This window comes from Aquila chrysaetos, chromosome 4, assembly GCF_900496995.4.
Source record: "Aquila chrysaetos chrysaetos chromosome 4, bAquChr1.4, whole genome shotgun sequence".
In the NCBI taxonomy this organism is placed as follows: Eukaryota; Metazoa; Chordata; class Aves; order Accipitriformes; family Accipitridae; genus Aquila; species Aquila chrysaetos.
In genome coordinates this window covers 33,733,806-33,752,037 of record NC_044007.1, presented here as the reverse complement: position 1 = coordinate 33,752,037, position 18,232 = coordinate 33,733,806, and the positions used below count along the sequence as shown (strand labels likewise).

The window sequence follows — 18,232 nt, the reverse complement described above, 5'->3', positions numbered from 1 at the left end:
TGGCTATGAATCCCAAACACACTGAAATACTATGAGTCAGGAACATTCCACAAAACTGCATAATACTTGAGCAATGACACAAAAGTTGGTTATCCAAATTTTCCAGATTGGGATTGGAGGAGGCAAGGGAAGACAGTAACAGAAGGAGATGGGAAACAGCAAGGAGACAGTAATGTACTGCTGTTGTTTACTACTTATGCTAGTTTTGATGAGAAGACTTTTATCCTTTCCTCCTGTCTCAATAACAGAGTTTGACCATGTGGCAGTATACTATATTTTGTATAGTACAGCTACAGCTGAGCCAGGAAACCCAGTTTTAACAGGACATTTTTGGAGGAATTTGCCATGGAAGTCTTGGTGAAGATTCTTACACATCACTCAACCATTATGATCTGGGTTGGAGGGGAAGCTAAAAGCACCAGTGTTGTCTTTCCAAAGAAACAAAGACCACTTAGTGTAGGCATATCTTAAAGAAGCCAAACTTTTGAACTCCTAAGGTTTAAGTAATATTTGCAACAAATAAGTTTGTAAAAAACCCATGGGCTGCTATATATGCTATAGAATATTTGTCAGGTAATTGTGGAAAACAAACAAAAAACAAACAAAACCCCAAACAAATAATTCTGTAAAGGTTATATTTTAAAAATTCAGAAAGTGTTTATGTTCAGGGGAAATTTTATTCACTGTAAATAGATCATCTACTTCTGCCTGTGACACTTAACATCAAGAAAGAGGAATATTTAAACTGGAGGGCTGTAGTTAGCTACATGACGAGACGTAGTACAAGAATTTATTCAGGTCAGAAAAAAGTATCTTTAAAAGTGGAAATAAAGCCAAAGTGATGTTAATAAAACTGAACATAGAGGTTGGCTAAGAGGAGCAAATACATGAAGATACCTAGAAAAGCTAAACAGGAATTGTTAAAGTATCTCAGAAATAGAAAGCCTGCACAAGATTCATTAGGTCTGCTAGACCACCAGAGGATAAAGAGTCAATCCAAAATGATCCGGAGATGGCAAAGAAAATAAATTCTTTTACTCTAGTATTCTCAAAAGACAAAGGAGAAATATATGTACTAACAGAATTCTTTACAGATAATTTCAGAGACATACTGTTAGTGAGCCAAAAAGAGGAGAATAATTCAGAAAGAAAGTCTGGAAGGTAAATGAGAAGAATTTTACAGTGTATTTCAGAGAGAAACCCAAAAACTGACTCACTAATAAAATGTGTCATTTAAATGACATTTTAAATGAGTTGTTAATTAACATTGTGGGTTTCTCTCTAAATACACTCTAAAGGATTATTCTGGACACTGTGAATGGGAAAGCCAATCTCCCCACTTACATGATGTATTGGAAACTCAGCTCAAGTAGGAGGTAGGAAAAAATGTAAGTAATCAGGGACAGTAGAAGTGTTTGTATATGAAGGGATGTTGAACACACAGATTGAACAGCAACACAGAAAAGTAAAATGAGACTGAAGAAGAGGTATAAAAAAAGGTGAATGATACTGTGAAGATCCCACAGGCTAGAAATGAGCACCCAGTAAACTGGTGAAGGTCATGAGGAGCCCCTCATTGACTTTCTGAGCTTTGGGTCAGGCTTTTAGGCTTAGGTTCAGCAACTTAAATTCCAGCATTTAGCTGCAGTCTCATGGTGAAAAGTCTCCACTCCAAACACTAAAATTCACTCTAAAATCCCTCTGTAGTCAGGGAGGAATTGCACAATTCAGCCTATGTAAAGTCTGAGTTGTGCCTTGAAGATACCTGTCTCTCCCTCTGTAGAGAGGAAGCTTTAGAGGAGTGCCTGAAATTAGGCAGGGTGTATCCAGCATGTGGAATAAGACTTAACAATGAGGTTTAATTTTCTTTTCTAGATAACCTTGATGGAAATGTATTGTTCTTCAAGTCAGACAATGCTATTGCTCTTCATGCCTTATGCTGATGGGGGGAACAGCATTTTCTATGAACCGTAATGGCAGCCAAAAGAAAAGTACCGATCAGTTGGAAAAGTTAGACTATTCTCAATATAGATTCATGCTTCAATGCCTTTCGAGAGATGGCCAAGTAAGAAAAGTATCCCTTTTTGCATAATAAATGATTAATTGTACATCTCCAATCACATCTGGAAAACATTGCTGAGTTTCATTCTGAATAGCTGACATTCCCTGTTAATGGGTTTGTCAGCATATGCTTCTTTTGCCTCTTGCAAAATATGTGATAAAATATTAATGTAGAAGTAAACCAACAAAAACACAAAACACAGAGTTTCCTATTTTCTGATAAATCAGTGTGGCTCAGCATAAGCTTACCAACATTTTTTTCCCCACATTTTACACCATTATCAGAGTAAAACACACTTCTTTTCCTGATTTACTCTGAGACTATGGGAGGGCGACTAGAAAGCAGGCAATCCCGGCCAGCAATGAGAGAGAGGGAGAGCTTGCTGAGCAGCAGGACTGGAAAGGACACCCCACCCCTCTAAACTTCTGGGGAGAACATTCCTTTTCTTTCTCCAGCAGCTGAAAGTAGACTGTGGTTAAAGAAAATAATAATTAAAAAAAAGTAGAGAAAACTAGATTAGGAACTAATAAAGTGCTGGGCTGATTAGCTGGTGATAATGAATCTTTTCTACCTTCAGAAACTAAGCAGCAAAAAGAAGTAGGGTACATGAGAGCTGCCTCTCTCCAGCAGCCAGAGGGGTGAGGCTGAGCATGGCAAGTGGGGAATACTGGCTTCTGGGTGGAGTGGATGGATAAAGTGGGTGTGATTTGTGACACTCCTTGGGAAGGAGCCACCACGGCACGCTCTGTTCAGCCAGCTTTGCAGTTGGCCTCTGACAGTGTGATGCATTTCAACCAGAAGAAATTAAGCATTAGACTGCTATAAAAATTCAAATTATGCACCACAAAACAAAATGGTACGATTTGATACTAACTGCCAGTTAACACTTTCTGTTCAATATGACGATCATCACTTAATTATAGGCTTGTTTGTGGGAAGTTCAGCCTTTTAACAGCTATAGTTTTAAATATAACACAGTGATTAGAAACAGTTATTAATGGGTTGGTGCAGTTATTCCCCTTGAGTCCCTAAAGGAGAAATTAGAAATCCTATTTGAAGATGAAATATGACCACTAGAGGATCTAGTCAAGATCCTGAATGAATGAGGCATGCTGTTCCTCACTCATGCTCTTCAAGACCAGCCAGAAAATAGAACAAATACTTTCTGGAATATTTGGGTAGACAAGTGGCAATCCAGAAGTCAGGGAGAATTTATCAACCCAGTAGTGTGACTGGGATAGCCCAGAAGTAAATCCACAAGCCCTGCTTTCAGTTAATTTTTTCTTCTCTTGCATATTCTGTGGGTTTTTCCTCATTTTCTTTTGTTAGTTGTTCCTCCTTTCCCTACATTATCTGTTCCCTCAATCCACCCTTCCAGTATCCTTTGCTAGTGGTTACCTTCTTATCCTGACAATCTCAATAAGGCATTCACTCTACCAGTTGAACCTGGGATACACCTATACTGAACATTTATGAGTACCTTTGATTCAGCTAGATATTGAACGTATTGAATAACAAACCCGAATTATTTTTTAAAATCTCTCTCTCATTTCATATTTATTTACTTACTACTTTATTCAATTGATTTTTCCTTTCCCCATCCATCTGGCCCTCAGCCACAAACACTTGCTTAATCTTGCTTTCTCTCTCATAACCACAATTACTCACCCACAACTAGAAGATCATGCTTATTTAGGAAATTACTTGCAATTTGGAGAGGGAAAAAGGGATACCAACAACAACAAAATCCAGGACCCAAATAGGAACTACTGGCTGTTGATTGATATATCAGCGATGTAAAAAAACCCCAACCAAAATCAACCTTTGAAAATAATATGTCTTAAATAGACTTGAAGACAGACTCCCAGTGCTGCTTATCAGTAGGGAGAATTCTCTGCTAAAACACAGGGACAGGTGATTGATATGCCTCTGTGATTATCACAATGCATTTAAATTAAAGAAGATTGTTTCAACTCAGATATGTCTTGTTTTAACTCTTCAGTATTTTATTTAAAAAATATTATTTGTTTCTTTATACCTTCCCTTGGCTATGGTGGATGCATTTGTCCCTTTATTTGCATCTCAGTAAGTCAGGCTTTCCTAATCTGTGTATGAATGTTCATCTAATTTTGCTGCTGATATCTGCTATCCAACTTTGGCTGAGGCCTGGATTTTGCAATTGAAATCATCACACATATTGGCTTCATTGGGCTGGGGAAGGTCACAAGGGTCTTCCTTCATAAAACCTGTATGGAATTGTGGCCTGAGAGTGTAGATTAACATATTAAAGTATATGACATAGAATATGCAATATACAACATCAGCTGATTAACATTACCTCTGAAGCTTAACTTTTCCATTTTCCCTTATTTTACAGTTTTAGTGCAGACTGCTAACCTCATTTTTGTGTTTAATTCTAAGTCAGTTGTGAGGAAAAAAGTTGATAATGGCTAAATTCAAGAGATCCAACATCAAAAGAAATTTTCAACATTTGGACAAAATAAAACCAGGTGTGAATAAAATATCATATTGCAATAGTAAGTGTTATTAAAGCCATTAAAGTATATTTGAATCCGGTGTTCTATTCATTTTCAAAGCTGACATTTGTAAATGTATATAGGCAGGACTCTTGTAAATTTAAAACAGAGCATTAGGACTTGCCCTGGAATCTGTAGCACCATCATACTGTATTTTGTTGATACATAATAATTCATAATTTTGTGTCTTTCAGCAGGGGCCATCATATTTTTATAACTGAATAGTATCCTTGTTGGTTAGCATATGAAGTAAGAACAAAAATGTTACTAAAAAGAGATGTTTGCAGCATCTCGGCAGAGTTATGTAGTGTCTTTGATAGCAGACTTCATTACATATCCTCAGTATCTGTTCTAACGAATGGTCTTAAGGATGCTTTTTGTAATTTGCTAACTGCTTTTAAGTTAGAGCTGTTGTAGTTCCATCTTGTCCCTTTGATAAATGTCGCAACAGTGTGAATCTTAGACCACGTTTCTGTAATTTTGAAGGAAAATAGGAGAAGTTGTATTATCATTTCTGTCTATGAAATTTATTTCTGAAGTGAATGCCATACATATTTCTGAAATGATTGCCAAATGTATTTTCTAGAAGTGAGTGCCATTGAAAGCCAGGGCAGGCAATTTATACCATGCATAATAATGATATTAATTTTTATGGTGTGTATAAGTTACATTTTGATTAGTTTTTTGCATGATTAAAAATTTGCAAAGCCTTTATGGCCCCCAGGAGCCTACCTGTAATAAACAGCTCTCACCTTCCAAACCATAAAACAGGTCTGCAGTACTTGAACATTAGAGCTAATTGCCTTGCTACATCAAAGGGAGCACCACAAGACTGAGAAAAATCACAGGAGGGGGGGGTGGGGAGCGGGGGGCAGTTTCACCTCTAAAGGTTATGTGTTTGTGGCTTGGTGGAGCCCTGTAAAGTTATGGCCTCAGAACTGCTGTTTGCGATTAAGTTGATGGGGAAAGTCTATCCCGCAATCTCTCCCTGCTGCTGACACAGAGTCTTTGTTCACATTCAGATTTCTCAAACTGTTGCCAGGGTCAGGCTGAGGTCAGACACCACGATGATGTATAGGAGAACATGTCTGGGAATTTCTCTCACACTTAAAACACATACCAGAAAAACAGGAGAGCACCCTGCAAAAATTGTCTGATGAGACCCAGATGATACTGTAGCTTTTCTTTTAGTACCTTCATAATTTTCTTTCTCTTTGCCTGACACACATACAATGTTTTATTAATGTGTGCCACGATAGCCCTTACAATTTTATGTCCCCTCAAGATAAGGACACTCAGTAGCACTTTGACACTTCATTTTCCAGCCCAGGGGGATTGGGCCAGTAAATCTAGTAAAAGAAGCAATGCGTCCGTTCCCAAGGATGAGTCGAAAAGGGATTGCCATCGGCTCCGTGAGGCCACGGGGCCTGACACTGGATACGAGCCTCATGCGTGCGCGCTCGGCATTAACACAGCCCGAGCCAGGCATGATCACAGGCTCACAGCATCCCGAACCGCGCTCCCCCGCCACCCTGACAAACACAGCCCCGCTTCCAGCTGCGACAGGGATGCCTACCATGTTTGATTAGCTATCATCGTGGGAGGGGGCGGGGGACGGCGCGGGGCGGGGGACGGCGGGGGGGGGGGGGCTAAAACAGCACCGGGGGGGGGGTCCATTCTGATGGAAATTTCTTTTTTATACGCAATTGTTTCTAAAAGAGGGGACCATCCTTCTCCCTCTATTGTTCCAAAAAGTGGACGCCATGCTTAGTCCTAACATGTTGTATTTTGATGTCAATGCAAAACACATTGATCCGTGGTTGAGATTTGTTGGGGGTTTTGGGGGGCTTGGTGGGGATTTTTTTGGTGGGGTTTTTTTTTGGTTTGGTTTCCAAAATTGTAGCTGTGTTTTTCTCTTCTGATTTACAAAAGGTTTTGCAGAGGGTTGAGAACCGGATAGGTTCGCCACATCGATCTGAGGGTTGTTTGCCTAGGCATACAGTTTCAGTGCATGGCTGGCAAGTAAGGCACTAAGCAGCAATTTTTTTGTGCTCAGCTGCTACATATGACAGAGGATATTTCATTTGGCTGTCAGAATGTTATTAATAAAACATGGGGTGCGAAGAGGGCCACTATTTCCCCTTTCAATCACTATAGCATTTACAATGAAAATTTTATGCAGTGTGTAATTTTCAGTTAATGCTTGACACTTAAAATGTCGGTAGCTGCATTTTGTATGGTTCCTGAAGGGTTAATTGTATCATGTTCCCTGCATAAAAGCTCTGCTTATCAAAAGTGAATAGAAGAGTGTATGCAAATGTGTGTCTGTGACCTTTTGCCTTTCCAGGGTTAATTTATATGGTCATTAAAGATTTTATGAAATTGAGCGGCCTGGTGCTTCGAATCCCATTTTACCTTCACCTCCTAATTTATACAATTCCTACCTGAGCTGGGAAATATGATTTTTATTTTTTTTGTGTGCGGCAATGAAAACAGCATGCTGTGCTGTAGGGAGTTGCAAGTCAGGTTATCTGGCATTACTCAGATTGCTAAAAATTCATTAAAATGTGACATCAGCACAGTGAGAGACAAATGATCACAGGATGAAAAGGAACAGTGGGCCTTTCACGGATTAGTGCTACACAGCCCCAGCATAGAAGCTAACTGCATAAACAGATTAATCCACCAGTAGCAGCATAGCTAAGATTTACCGAATAATTAAATGGGCTTGAGTTACTGTGAAGATTTCCATGTAATCTAGCTGGTGTGAACACGTAAGTGAGGTGTGGGTAATGCTGCTTCCTCAGAAGCCATATACCAAGTTGCATCATTTATCCTGAATGGCTCCCCCTGGAGACAAAATTTGAGACTTCGCCCGCAAAGCCAGAGGTTTATATTTAATACAGTACCTAATACCTAATACTTACTTACTGCAATTAGCAGGATACTGCTGCACTAATAGGATTTATATTTGAATTCCCCCTCCCTTGCCCCCCCCCCCTTTTTTTTTTGGCTCCCTGATGCATTTTTAGATGTGCTTGCTTTTGTTCCAGGCTGTGTGTGCGTGTATGCACGTGTATTTTAACACAAATCATTTCTAGCCAAAGAATATGAAATGACAGGCCTTAAATCTGTCACACTGGTGGAAAGCGGGTACTCTGATAAAGACACGGTCAGAATTTCTGGATAGATTTCGAAATATTGCAACTTATTCGTAATTAATGGCCAACCTCTTTAAAGTGCTGTTCTTTCCCTTTTCTTCTCCCCACCCCTCCTTCCCCCTGTTTTGCCACCCTCTGTTAGTGCTGTTCTTATTACAGGACATATTTTTTAACTGCTTTTAAGTGGTCACTGAGTTTCTTTTCTAAGATCTTTTCTGTGCTTATCTGCAGAAGAACAAGGTGAAGATACAGAAGGGTCTGCTAAAAGTACATCAGTGGCTGTGACTGATGATAAAGACTCAAGTGAGAGAGACAATAGTGAAGGCAAAAAATCTAGTAAAGACTCTGGTAAGATGCTAGAATTTTGTTTTCCCCCTTTTTTTAACTTATGAAATGTTCTTTCATTTTAAACTGTCTGGACATTCCCACTACTATTCATTTCATGTGCATTTTGCATGTGATTTCTATCAGTAGCCTCCCATTGACCTATTTTTAATCATAACCATCTGACAGGATAGATGCGGATAAGTTGAAGAATATTACAGGACGACCAGTGAGATTATTTTTTAATCAAATCAGTTTGTGTGCTTGTAATTTTTTAAGCGCCTTTCATTAATCTTAGCTGTACTTGTGATTCCTCTGATGGCATATTAATTTTTCATAAGCATAGGATTAGGTACCACTTGAATTTTTTCTTCAATCAGGTTTTGCCCCCCTTTTAACCCAAAGAATGTGGGGTTTTTTGTTATTATTATTTTTTGCTCTTGCTCTCTGATCAGTTACTCCCAAGAATCTGGCCTCTTCCTGGGCATTTATTTGAGGCATTTTGAAAAAAATACACAAAATCCAGTGAAAAAGTTTACAGATGATTCAGCCTAAGAAAGAGGAAATATCATTGAAAACGGATTATGGGTTGGGTAATTTTGATCTCCTGGAATAGACAAAGCCCAGTAATGAAAGCTACTGTCTTTGAAAACAAAACCCCTATGTCATGACATTTACTTGTGCACAAACAAACCCAGGGCCAGCATCTGGTGTAGATACCCAAGGCTTTTTCTGTGTTTGATTTGGCAAATATGTGACTTCATCCATGCTTTTTATGTATGAGATGGAAATCTATGGTCACAATGAATATTACATTGGCTACTTTTGCCGCACGCTATACCTAGTTACATTATGTTGGATTCACTGAAGCAGAAGAAGTGCTGAAACAGGTTGAAGCCTATTAGTTTCAGGTAGTCATATATCTTTTCCTTGTATGCCAATGACAGCAGCATACAAAGGAGGTTGTATTCTCCATAAAGACATATAGTTGTAGAGAAAATATCATTTTACGTATGAGTTTCTTTACACCTGAATTCTCCCATACTGTAATTTGTTCTTTACATATTAAACACTTCTGGATTTATTTCAGAAAAAAATTTATAGATGGCCCTTTCCGTGCCGAATCAATTCAGAAGGCTGACTTAAAGATTAAAGCTTCCTTTAAGTTTGCTTGTTGATGTGCTGAGGTCAGTACCCATCACAGTTTAGAACCTCGGCTGCTCTTCAGTCGCTTTATTTTTTGAGATCAAGAGAGTGAAGAAAGGCTGATGATGACAAGGACAATGTTGAGCAAGAAAATGTGTTGTGGTTTAAAATACATATCCACCTTGGCTGGCTCTCTGATTTGGTAAATACTGTCTGCAGTGCAGTAAAGCCATGCTCCCAGGCCAATATAGATGCTCCTGTGCAGTCTCATCAGGGGCTATCCTGGACACTCACCAGGAGAGAGGTGACAGCCACCTCCAGCCCCCATTTCCTACCATACACTCTGCCTAGGGGATGCTGTGAACTGCTGCAGGGAGTTTATCAATCAATCAGCCCTCTCTTTTTCTTAGGCAGGTCCATTTAGAGTTGTTCAAGAAAGAATACAGTATTAAAGCTCCAGCAAAATAAATGATGGAATCTAGAAAAAAATACTGAAGGGGAATTCTCAAAATTCCATCAGGATTAGCCAATCATAAGGGCCAAGTTTAATTAGGACAAACCTATATCCAGATGCCTACTGGGTGCACTACAAAAAAACCAGCATAATTGTTCTGCATTCCCGTGCCAGCAATTACACAAATAACTTTGCAGTAAGATTCATATAAAAACAAGGGCTGAAATACATGACTGCCTTTGTGCTTTGCAGAAAATAGTTTGTACTGTAAAATCCCAAATCTTTTAGAAACTTTTATTTTCCTAATCTAAATTAATTCCGCATATGTAACATTCAGACCATCATCTTAATTTTCACTCAGCTGACAAGTATTTCTAATGACTGCATAACTGCTTGTGTATAATTGAATGTTAATTTGGGCTTTCTCATGAACTGAGTGTTGCAAGTCTTGCCAAAGAAATCTCAGGAAAACCAATAAATTAATCACAATACTAACAAGTTAGACGGGAAAGTGGTGTGACCCCTCTTTAGCATAGAATCTATTAGACAAGAAAGGATTAACATGTATTTAGTAACAGTATGTTTGTGTAAGCTGTTGTGCTGTATTGCTTACCTTATCTCAAGGAGTAGAGCTTTCAAAATGAGACTTGGCAATATGCAAGTTATATTTGTTGAATATTCATTCAGAATAGAAAAGCCTGCTAATGCCTCATTTATATTGTCATTTAAATCTAGTGCCACTTTAGATTAATTATAATCCAAATTACAGCTCTATGCAGTGCAAGAATTAATATGGAATTTATCCAGATTAATACATTTGCATTGAAAATGTAATATGTCTCTGCCATGGCTAAGGGGAGCACTTTTTAATAAGGTAGTAAACATGAGGAAGGATGGAAATTAACCTTCATTATTGCAATGAAAATTATCCTTTCATTCTACTCTAATTAGAAAGAATACTCTACCAGTAATTATAATTTTAGAATTATTTTGAGGCTGAATAACATCATCTGATGTGTCAGAAGTCTTAACTTATGCAATCTTTATCAAATACATAGATTCATAAATAAGTAAATACTATTTTGATTATGGCTTTTCCAGGTTTTTTTTTTTCACTAGTATATGTATTTTATTAACTTTCTCCTTCTTGTTAGTCACACAAACATTTTTATTTTTATTTTGGGGTTTCAAAAATGTTACAAAGGTGATGACATCTGAATTGCAGTGAATTATGTCATTTGTATATTAGCAATCCTACACAAGTTAAATAATTCTGTGACAGACAATCATTGACTAGTCTATTTCATGGTGCTTATTTATAATTAAACTTAGTTTGTGAGCTAAATGTATTGAAATTACATTAGTCATCTAAAATAATGCTGCGTATTTTATATTATAAAATGAATTGCAGTTGTGTTTCACAATTAGGAAAAAAAACAACAAATAATGTGTCTCAAGAATAAAAAGTGCACATTTAAAACATGAATAACAACTAGATTTACTCTTTTCCTACAACTGCCTAGTAAGAATAGCATGCCAGTGGAACATCTAGCTATGAAAACAGTGCCACACAGCATGCTTGGGACCATAATATTTTCTCTCCTTTCTCCCTCCTCTTTCAACACCCTTCCTATAAGACCGTAACTTTGTTCAGCCTCCCTACAGGAAGCTGCTTAAAACAGTGAATTCAACACGGAAAGCAGAAAGTTGATACAGCAAGACGAGGCACTGAGTTGTAATAGCTGGACCATTGCGTAAGGAGCCATCCTCTTTGGGTTTTGGCACGTATACGCTGGCTTGCGGGGGGTTCGGTCCTCACCACATGCAGGGGCGAGTGGCATCCCCGTGCCAGAGGGAAGAATCGACCTCCCTTTTTTTTTTTCTGCAAAGCTCACCATAAGTCATGGACTCGGTTACTTTATTATAGGCCAGATGTAACTTTGGTTGCTTAAGAAGTAACAGTGCTTGGGGTTGAATGAATCCAGAGCAACAACAACAACAAAAACAACAAAGCCTCTGTAAATTTTGACAGTTTATATAAATATCATAGTAAACATAATAAAAAGCTGTGCTTTGTTATGCATTTATTGACCCCAGCACAGTGTTTTATAACTCTACGGTTTTATTATATTAACCGCAAAAGAAAATTTAACCAAAAAACCCCCTTGTTTTTATAGAAACAAGAACTATGTGTTTCATGATTATTATAGGCCCTTTGAAGTAATTAAGTTATTCCATCCTGTGGTGGAAGATGATATGTAATATTAACCCTGTGTGTGCCCAGGCACACACACAGTGTGTGCTCCACAGTATATTTCACTAGCAGTTAAATACCACTGCTAAAACACATTTAAATGCATTTGCACAAGTGAATTTAGGAGCAGAATTTGGATCCTAATATCTGTAACAACCTGTTGAGAACAATCTAGCATGATGAGGGGAAGAGAATGCGGAATTGGTTTATTTTGGTTTTGAAATTCAGCTTCCTGTATAACAGTGTCTGTTTACACCAGCTGAGATTTTGGCCAATTTGTCTTTAAAAAAAAAAGGGACGTTTTAAAAGTGACAGATGATAAAGGCAAGAAACAGTAGTCAACTGTTAGACGTTTTTGACAGTTGGAAATGAAGAAAGGTTAATAATTTGAACCTAACCTTCTAAAACCTGAGAAGCAACCTTTCTCTGTTAATATAGTATGTCACGTTTTTACTTCCCATAATTCTCACGGTTAAGACATTTAAATAATAATGGTGTATTGCCAAGTAAATACAGATAGGCCAAGGAGTACTGTATTATAAACCGAAGTGAGTAATAAGATGGTGCCTTATGTGATTGCATCATGTAGATTTTGTCTTTAAGCATTGCTAGTCCTTCAGGTCATCGGCACAGCACTGGCTGAGCAGTCTAGATGGGGCCTCCAGGATCGGTTCCTGAGAGTGTAAAAATTCAGTGGGGCTCCAGGAGGCAGCTTGTTCAGATAAACCGATGTTGACAAACTGGTCATTAAAAGTAGGGAAATATGGCAGGAATAAACTTTAATTTGAGCAAGAACATGCAAAAATTACTGGTCTAAATTACAGCAAAAGAAATAATTAGCAACTTAGGAATGAAAAACAATGTGTGGGAAAATCACCATTAATGTGTAAGTCATGAAATATGTTTATGTTTTTTAAAAAAATGCCCTTCAGAAAATGTCCCTGTATGATTCAGTTTTCAATTGTTTGTTATTGTACCATGAGGATTTGGTATTTACCTTGAAAACTGTTCTCTTATTTTACTTCACTTTAATGTTGCTCCTGTAATATCCAATATTGCACAAAGTCTATATGAAAACAATAAGAATAAAAAGTTCTTGGGTTTGTCTACAGAAATATACAAGTATTTTCTTTGTTCATGTTTACTTTGTTGCCAAAACATCCATGACCTTATTTTTAAATTAATCCTAGGTTATTGTGCAATGAGGTGCAATTTGTTCATTTATATGAACCTTATGTGGATTGAAAAAAATCAAGATAAATCTTCATGCACAGCATACAATCAGATTACCCCTGGACTATATATTTACGTTGGGTCTGATAGCAATCAATGGTTTAGCTTCATTGCATTTCAAGATGTATTTGCACCCAGTGTCCAGTGATAGTGTCCTCACCCTGGAAATAATTTAGTTGCAAATTGACTGGAAGATGGTGAAAATTGAAAGTTAAAATTAGAAATACTCATAATAAACAGCAGAAAAAAGGTCAGATGATGCCGCACTATGATGAGATTGGAATGGTTGGTAAATGAGGTTTTGTGTTTGTCGTGAGATGTATGTGACATGCCTACCCAATGCTCTTGTAATATCCAGCCTAGCAGAAGAGATTATCTGGCAAATTGACGCTGGAAAGAATTTTCTGATGGACTGGGAAATTAGAATTGCACTCTTTTCTTTGATGTGTGCAAGACTGGGCCACATTACACAGCTAGTTCAGGCATAATATTAAATATAGTATTTAATACTTAATAGTAGAACTATCTATAGAAAACAATAATTTTCTGGTTTTGATCACAAATGCCAGACTGTAAAAATTCACAGTGTAAACATCTAAGGCAATCCCAAACGACTGATCTTTGTATATAATTAATATTAAGTTAGCTCTGAAATCCTATTCTCCACAGTATTTCTTTTAAAGCCTCACTATATTTAGCTTCAGAATTGTAACCAGGCAGGAGTTATCAAAACAGCACAATAATCATATTGCTCAGACAGTTTAGAAAAGAGAGAGGGTAATTAAACAGCAGCAAATTAATTATTTTGGAAAACAAGAATTTTAAGCAAAAGCTGATTTGTTTTAATGTAATACACAAATTCATACTGAGCTACTAAAGAAAGAACATTATTGATTAATCTTTAAAGGCAACCTAAGGTTATCTAAACAGTAGAGAAGAGTCCATTTTTAAATGTATTTATAGAGTCTCCATCAAGGATAAAAGTGTATTTTCACCTTTGTGCTTACCAGAGTTGTTTTATTCTTTATGTTTATATTTTTTCTCAGAAATTAAAAACAAACAAAAAAAAGACCCTCAAAGACAATACAGACCTTTGGAATCACAGCCTCTTTGTAAACCAGGATATTTTAAAGTTTAAAATATGTTCTTAAAAATTATGTTTTTGGAACAGGAATAGTCACACCAGAGAAGGAACCAAAATTGAACACTGTGGTAGGGGCACAACAGCTTCTTCTGGCAAAAGAAGAGGATGGTGCAGCTAAAAAATCAAAGCCTCCAGAGGACAATAAATTTTGTCATGAGCAGGTAAAAGAAAAATGTAACAATTTAATTGCATTCTAGAACTCTTTCAAATAACTCAAGAATGAAACAGAGATGATACGCCATTGAAATAGCAATATCAGCAAGTTACAAAAAGCACACTGACTAATAGTCTTCATCTTGATTTTTTTCAGTTCTATCAATGTCCTTATTGTAACTACAATAGTAGGGACCCAAATCGTATCCAGATGCATGTCCTGTCACAGCATTCAATGCAACCTGTTATCTGCTGCCCCCTCTGCCAGGATGTCCTCAGCAACAAAATGCATCTCCAGCTTCATTTGACCCATTTGCACAGTGTGTCCCCTGACTGTGTGGAGAAACTGCTCATGACAGTAAGTGTTCCAAATACTGATGCACATGCTACAGAAATGTACTTGGGCCTCTGGGCAATGTACTTGTTGTGACATAGTATTCAGATAGCCTGAGGAGAGGAGGGGAGTGGGTCAGGACTCTGAGGTTCTGTTGCCAGCTCATCCAGTGACTGACGTCCCTTGGGAGAATGACTGAAGGTGGATTTCAAAGATGCTGAAAACCTGCAGTTCCTCATTGACATTAACCTTGGAAAAATCAAGCCTGTCCATGTCTCTAAGTGCACACCTGCAAATTGGATCTAATAATATCCAGGTCTCAGAGGTATTGTGACTTCTGTTTGTAAAATAATAGGAATTCCCTGCAGAATGTAGTTCCCAAACGCAGAAGGATTCCTACATATAGCTGGGCTGTACTTGCATTTTATTACATGAAATTCACTGTAAAATATCAATAGTGATGCTAATTGGAGAACATGATTATCTTATTGTACAGGATGTCCTGTTTCTTACTTTCTGCCTCTGTATAAAAGACCTTTTAGTTCTTTGTGAATAAATGTGAGTAGGAAACAGAAAGGCAAGTCCAAGAATGTGTAGGAATCAAGTTAGGTCAGTTCTCTAGAATATGGAATATCTGATTTCAGGTACCTACCCTGGATCAGGCAGGGACTTGAACGGGCTTCCCCATGATTGGGATGAATGCTATGACCAGCAAACTATTTGAAGGATGAAACACATTCCAACCTCACCAGGAAAATCCCGTTCTTCACTGCAAAATTGTACAAACCACGTCAAAATAATAAATTTCTCTGAAAAATAATGACTCAGCACCATTCAAAACAATGTCAGTAAAGACACAATCAGATCTAGAACGTATTTATTATTACAGTACAGATTCAGTTAGAAAACAGACCTCCTAAGACACCCCAATTCTGGTTGTCTTGCCTTTTTAGATGGAAATGCACTTGGAAATCTCAGGGATCCACCTCCTTAGGGATTTATTTCTGTATCCATAGATGACGCCTTCATTTATATGGTTGTGTTTGTAGGCCTACCACCTCATTCCCAAGTAAAGTGTGAAAAAAATAGGAAAGAATTGAAAGACCTCTTGCCTGAAGGTCTAGGGTTCCTTGTGCCCAGTGCTGATGAGCAAATACAGAATTGGGGATTATTCTTTTCTTTTCCTTGGTTTTCTACTAACTATAACTCTGCCAGACCATGTATTTTTGGCCCACCACAAGGCAAATGGAGTAGAAATTTAACTTTCCCAGACCCTTTTAGGAAACTGGAGAAATGTGGACACCCCCCCCCCCCCCCTCCATATTGAGCAGCATCAGCCATCTTTTCAGGTTCTTTGTGATTCCCTCTATGCTGATAATGGGGCAACTTTGAAATCTCTCGTCTCCTCTCCAGGTGCTGGGGAGTTGTCTGAGAGGAAAACCAAAAGTTTGTTTGACAGAGAAAGAGACTGCAAAACATAGTCTGCATCATCTAAATTGTCCTGGTTGCTAACACGAATATGCTCTGTCCATATCTGAACTCTCTGATGACAAATAACATTCATAGCAAATTTTTTTCTCTGGGATATTTACAGTTATCTACATATTTTTTTTTAAAAGTCCTTCCCTCCCAAATAAACTCAAAGACACTAGTCCTCTGAGAGGATGCTATTAATGCCATGTTTAAATTACAAATATACTAAGCCCCAGGCTTTTTAAAATAAGTCTAGAATATTTTTTTCCAACAGGCAATTGATCTACATACATACATACATATAATTCTTATGTATCCTAATAAAGGTTTAAAATAATTTGTTAAACTGTTAAAGAAGAACAAAAGGTGTTTCTACTCATACTTAGTAATGTATGCAGCTTCTATTATTATAGTAATTTACCACCCAAAAACGTCTTCTATGAATATTCTTGTTACGTCTCTATGAAGTAAGGAAATACTACCCTTATGTTAGAGATGAAGAGCAGCAGCATGGTCTGAACTGATTTATCCAAGGTCATTTAGACAGACTCTGGTAGTGCAGGAGTTTGAACCCAGTCCTGCTAAGTCTTAGCATGAAGCCCTAGACAATCCTTTATTTCAGATATGAGTATGTTTTAACGTTCCAAGCAAAAGGAAAACATGAAGTGTTGAGCAAATATTCATGTCGACTTAACTAAACTGAGCACTCTCAGACATCTATAAGAATACATCCTTAAGAGATTTCTGTCTATAATTTGAAAGCATAACACAACAGGTAAAGCAGTATGAAGAAGACACATAAGCAGTTGAAGACAAGAAAGAGAAAAATCTTATTTTAAATGGAAGTTGCTATTTCTGTATGGAAATAAACTTACATTTTTCTTTCAAAGATCATGGAAGGTCCAGCATTTGTTTAAAAAACAATACAGGTGAAGAAAAGTGGGAATGCCCTCAGTCAAGAACTGACTGGTGACCTTATCGCAACATGATCTCCGTCTTTGGAGGATGTCTGAGGAGAATGCCCCTGATAAATCCAACCAACCTGACATAGCCAGCAAAACCATCTTTGTGGTGACATTGAGACAAATGAAATATTGATTGTATGTAGTTCTATAGCATCACCTTATTGTGGATTAGTTTGAGTTGATTCTCCACAAAGGGACACCAATGCTGTGGATTTCTGGTCTGTCAGAGCCATTATCAAGGACTGAATCAAGATCTTGGTTTAGTACTGGCAGTCTTTGATCCAGATATGGTAGATCTTTTGAATTATAATTTCATAGTGTTGTATAGTATTAAAGTGTGACTTTTCCTGTAATAATACTGTGTTCTTGGTTTTCAAAGGTTCCTGTACCAGATGTCATGATGCCCAATAGTATGCTATTGCCAGCAGCTGCTTCAGAGAAATCTGAACGTGACACATCTGCAACCATTACAGCTGAGGGATCTGGGAAATATCCAGGTATGCAAGAAAAAGCCCAAATGTGTAGAAGCTAGGTAGGGGCAGTTTAGAAATAAGCCACTTGTTTCTTTCTTAGTAAAGTGAATCCTTTTGGCTTGCATATAGCCACAGAGATAAAAAGAGAAAAATAACAAGGGGCCTGAATTTGGCTGACTGCACCTATGCAGAGTTACCAGGATGCACATGTGTGCCAGAGTGTTTGCTTTTGGTAGAGGTGAAATTAAACAGTAGTGCCTAGCCACTTTGAAGGTAAGACCCTCCTTGTTTAACCAGCAAAGAAGACCCAGTCCTAAAAGACAGTGGCACTTTCACCAACATCGAAGGGGAATGTTAGGCAAGCAATTCTCCCTGCATTTCCAATAGTAGGTTTCTTATCCTGGACACTTACTGTTTTCTGTGCTGGGAAGCTGCTTTGCTATCTCTCTGTTGTGGTTTAATCCCGGTCAGCAACTAAGCACCACGCAGCTGCTCACTCACTTCCCCCCCACCCAGTGG

The 18,232-nt window shown here is 37.9% G+C and overlaps 1 protein-coding gene across 6 annotated transcripts in view; it reads left to right on the top strand.

Annotated features, from left to right (window-relative positions):
• ZFHX4 (zinc finger homeobox 4) overlaps positions 1-18,232 on the top strand; it is a 158,333-nt gene that overhangs the window by 123,575 nt on the left and 16,526 nt on the right. For all 6 annotated transcript variants that reach the window (XM_030011801.2, XM_030011805.2, XM_030011798.2 and 3 more), the window contains exons 5-8: positions 7,992-8,108; positions 14,343-14,476; positions 14,626-14,826; positions 17,620-17,737. In XM_030011801.2, the coding sequence (XP_029867661.1) occupies positions 7,992-8,108; positions 14,343-14,476; positions 14,626-14,826; positions 17,620-17,737 (570 nt within the window). The remainder of the gene's footprint in view (positions 1-7,991; positions 8,109-14,342; positions 14,477-14,625; positions 14,827-17,619; positions 17,738-18,232) is intronic.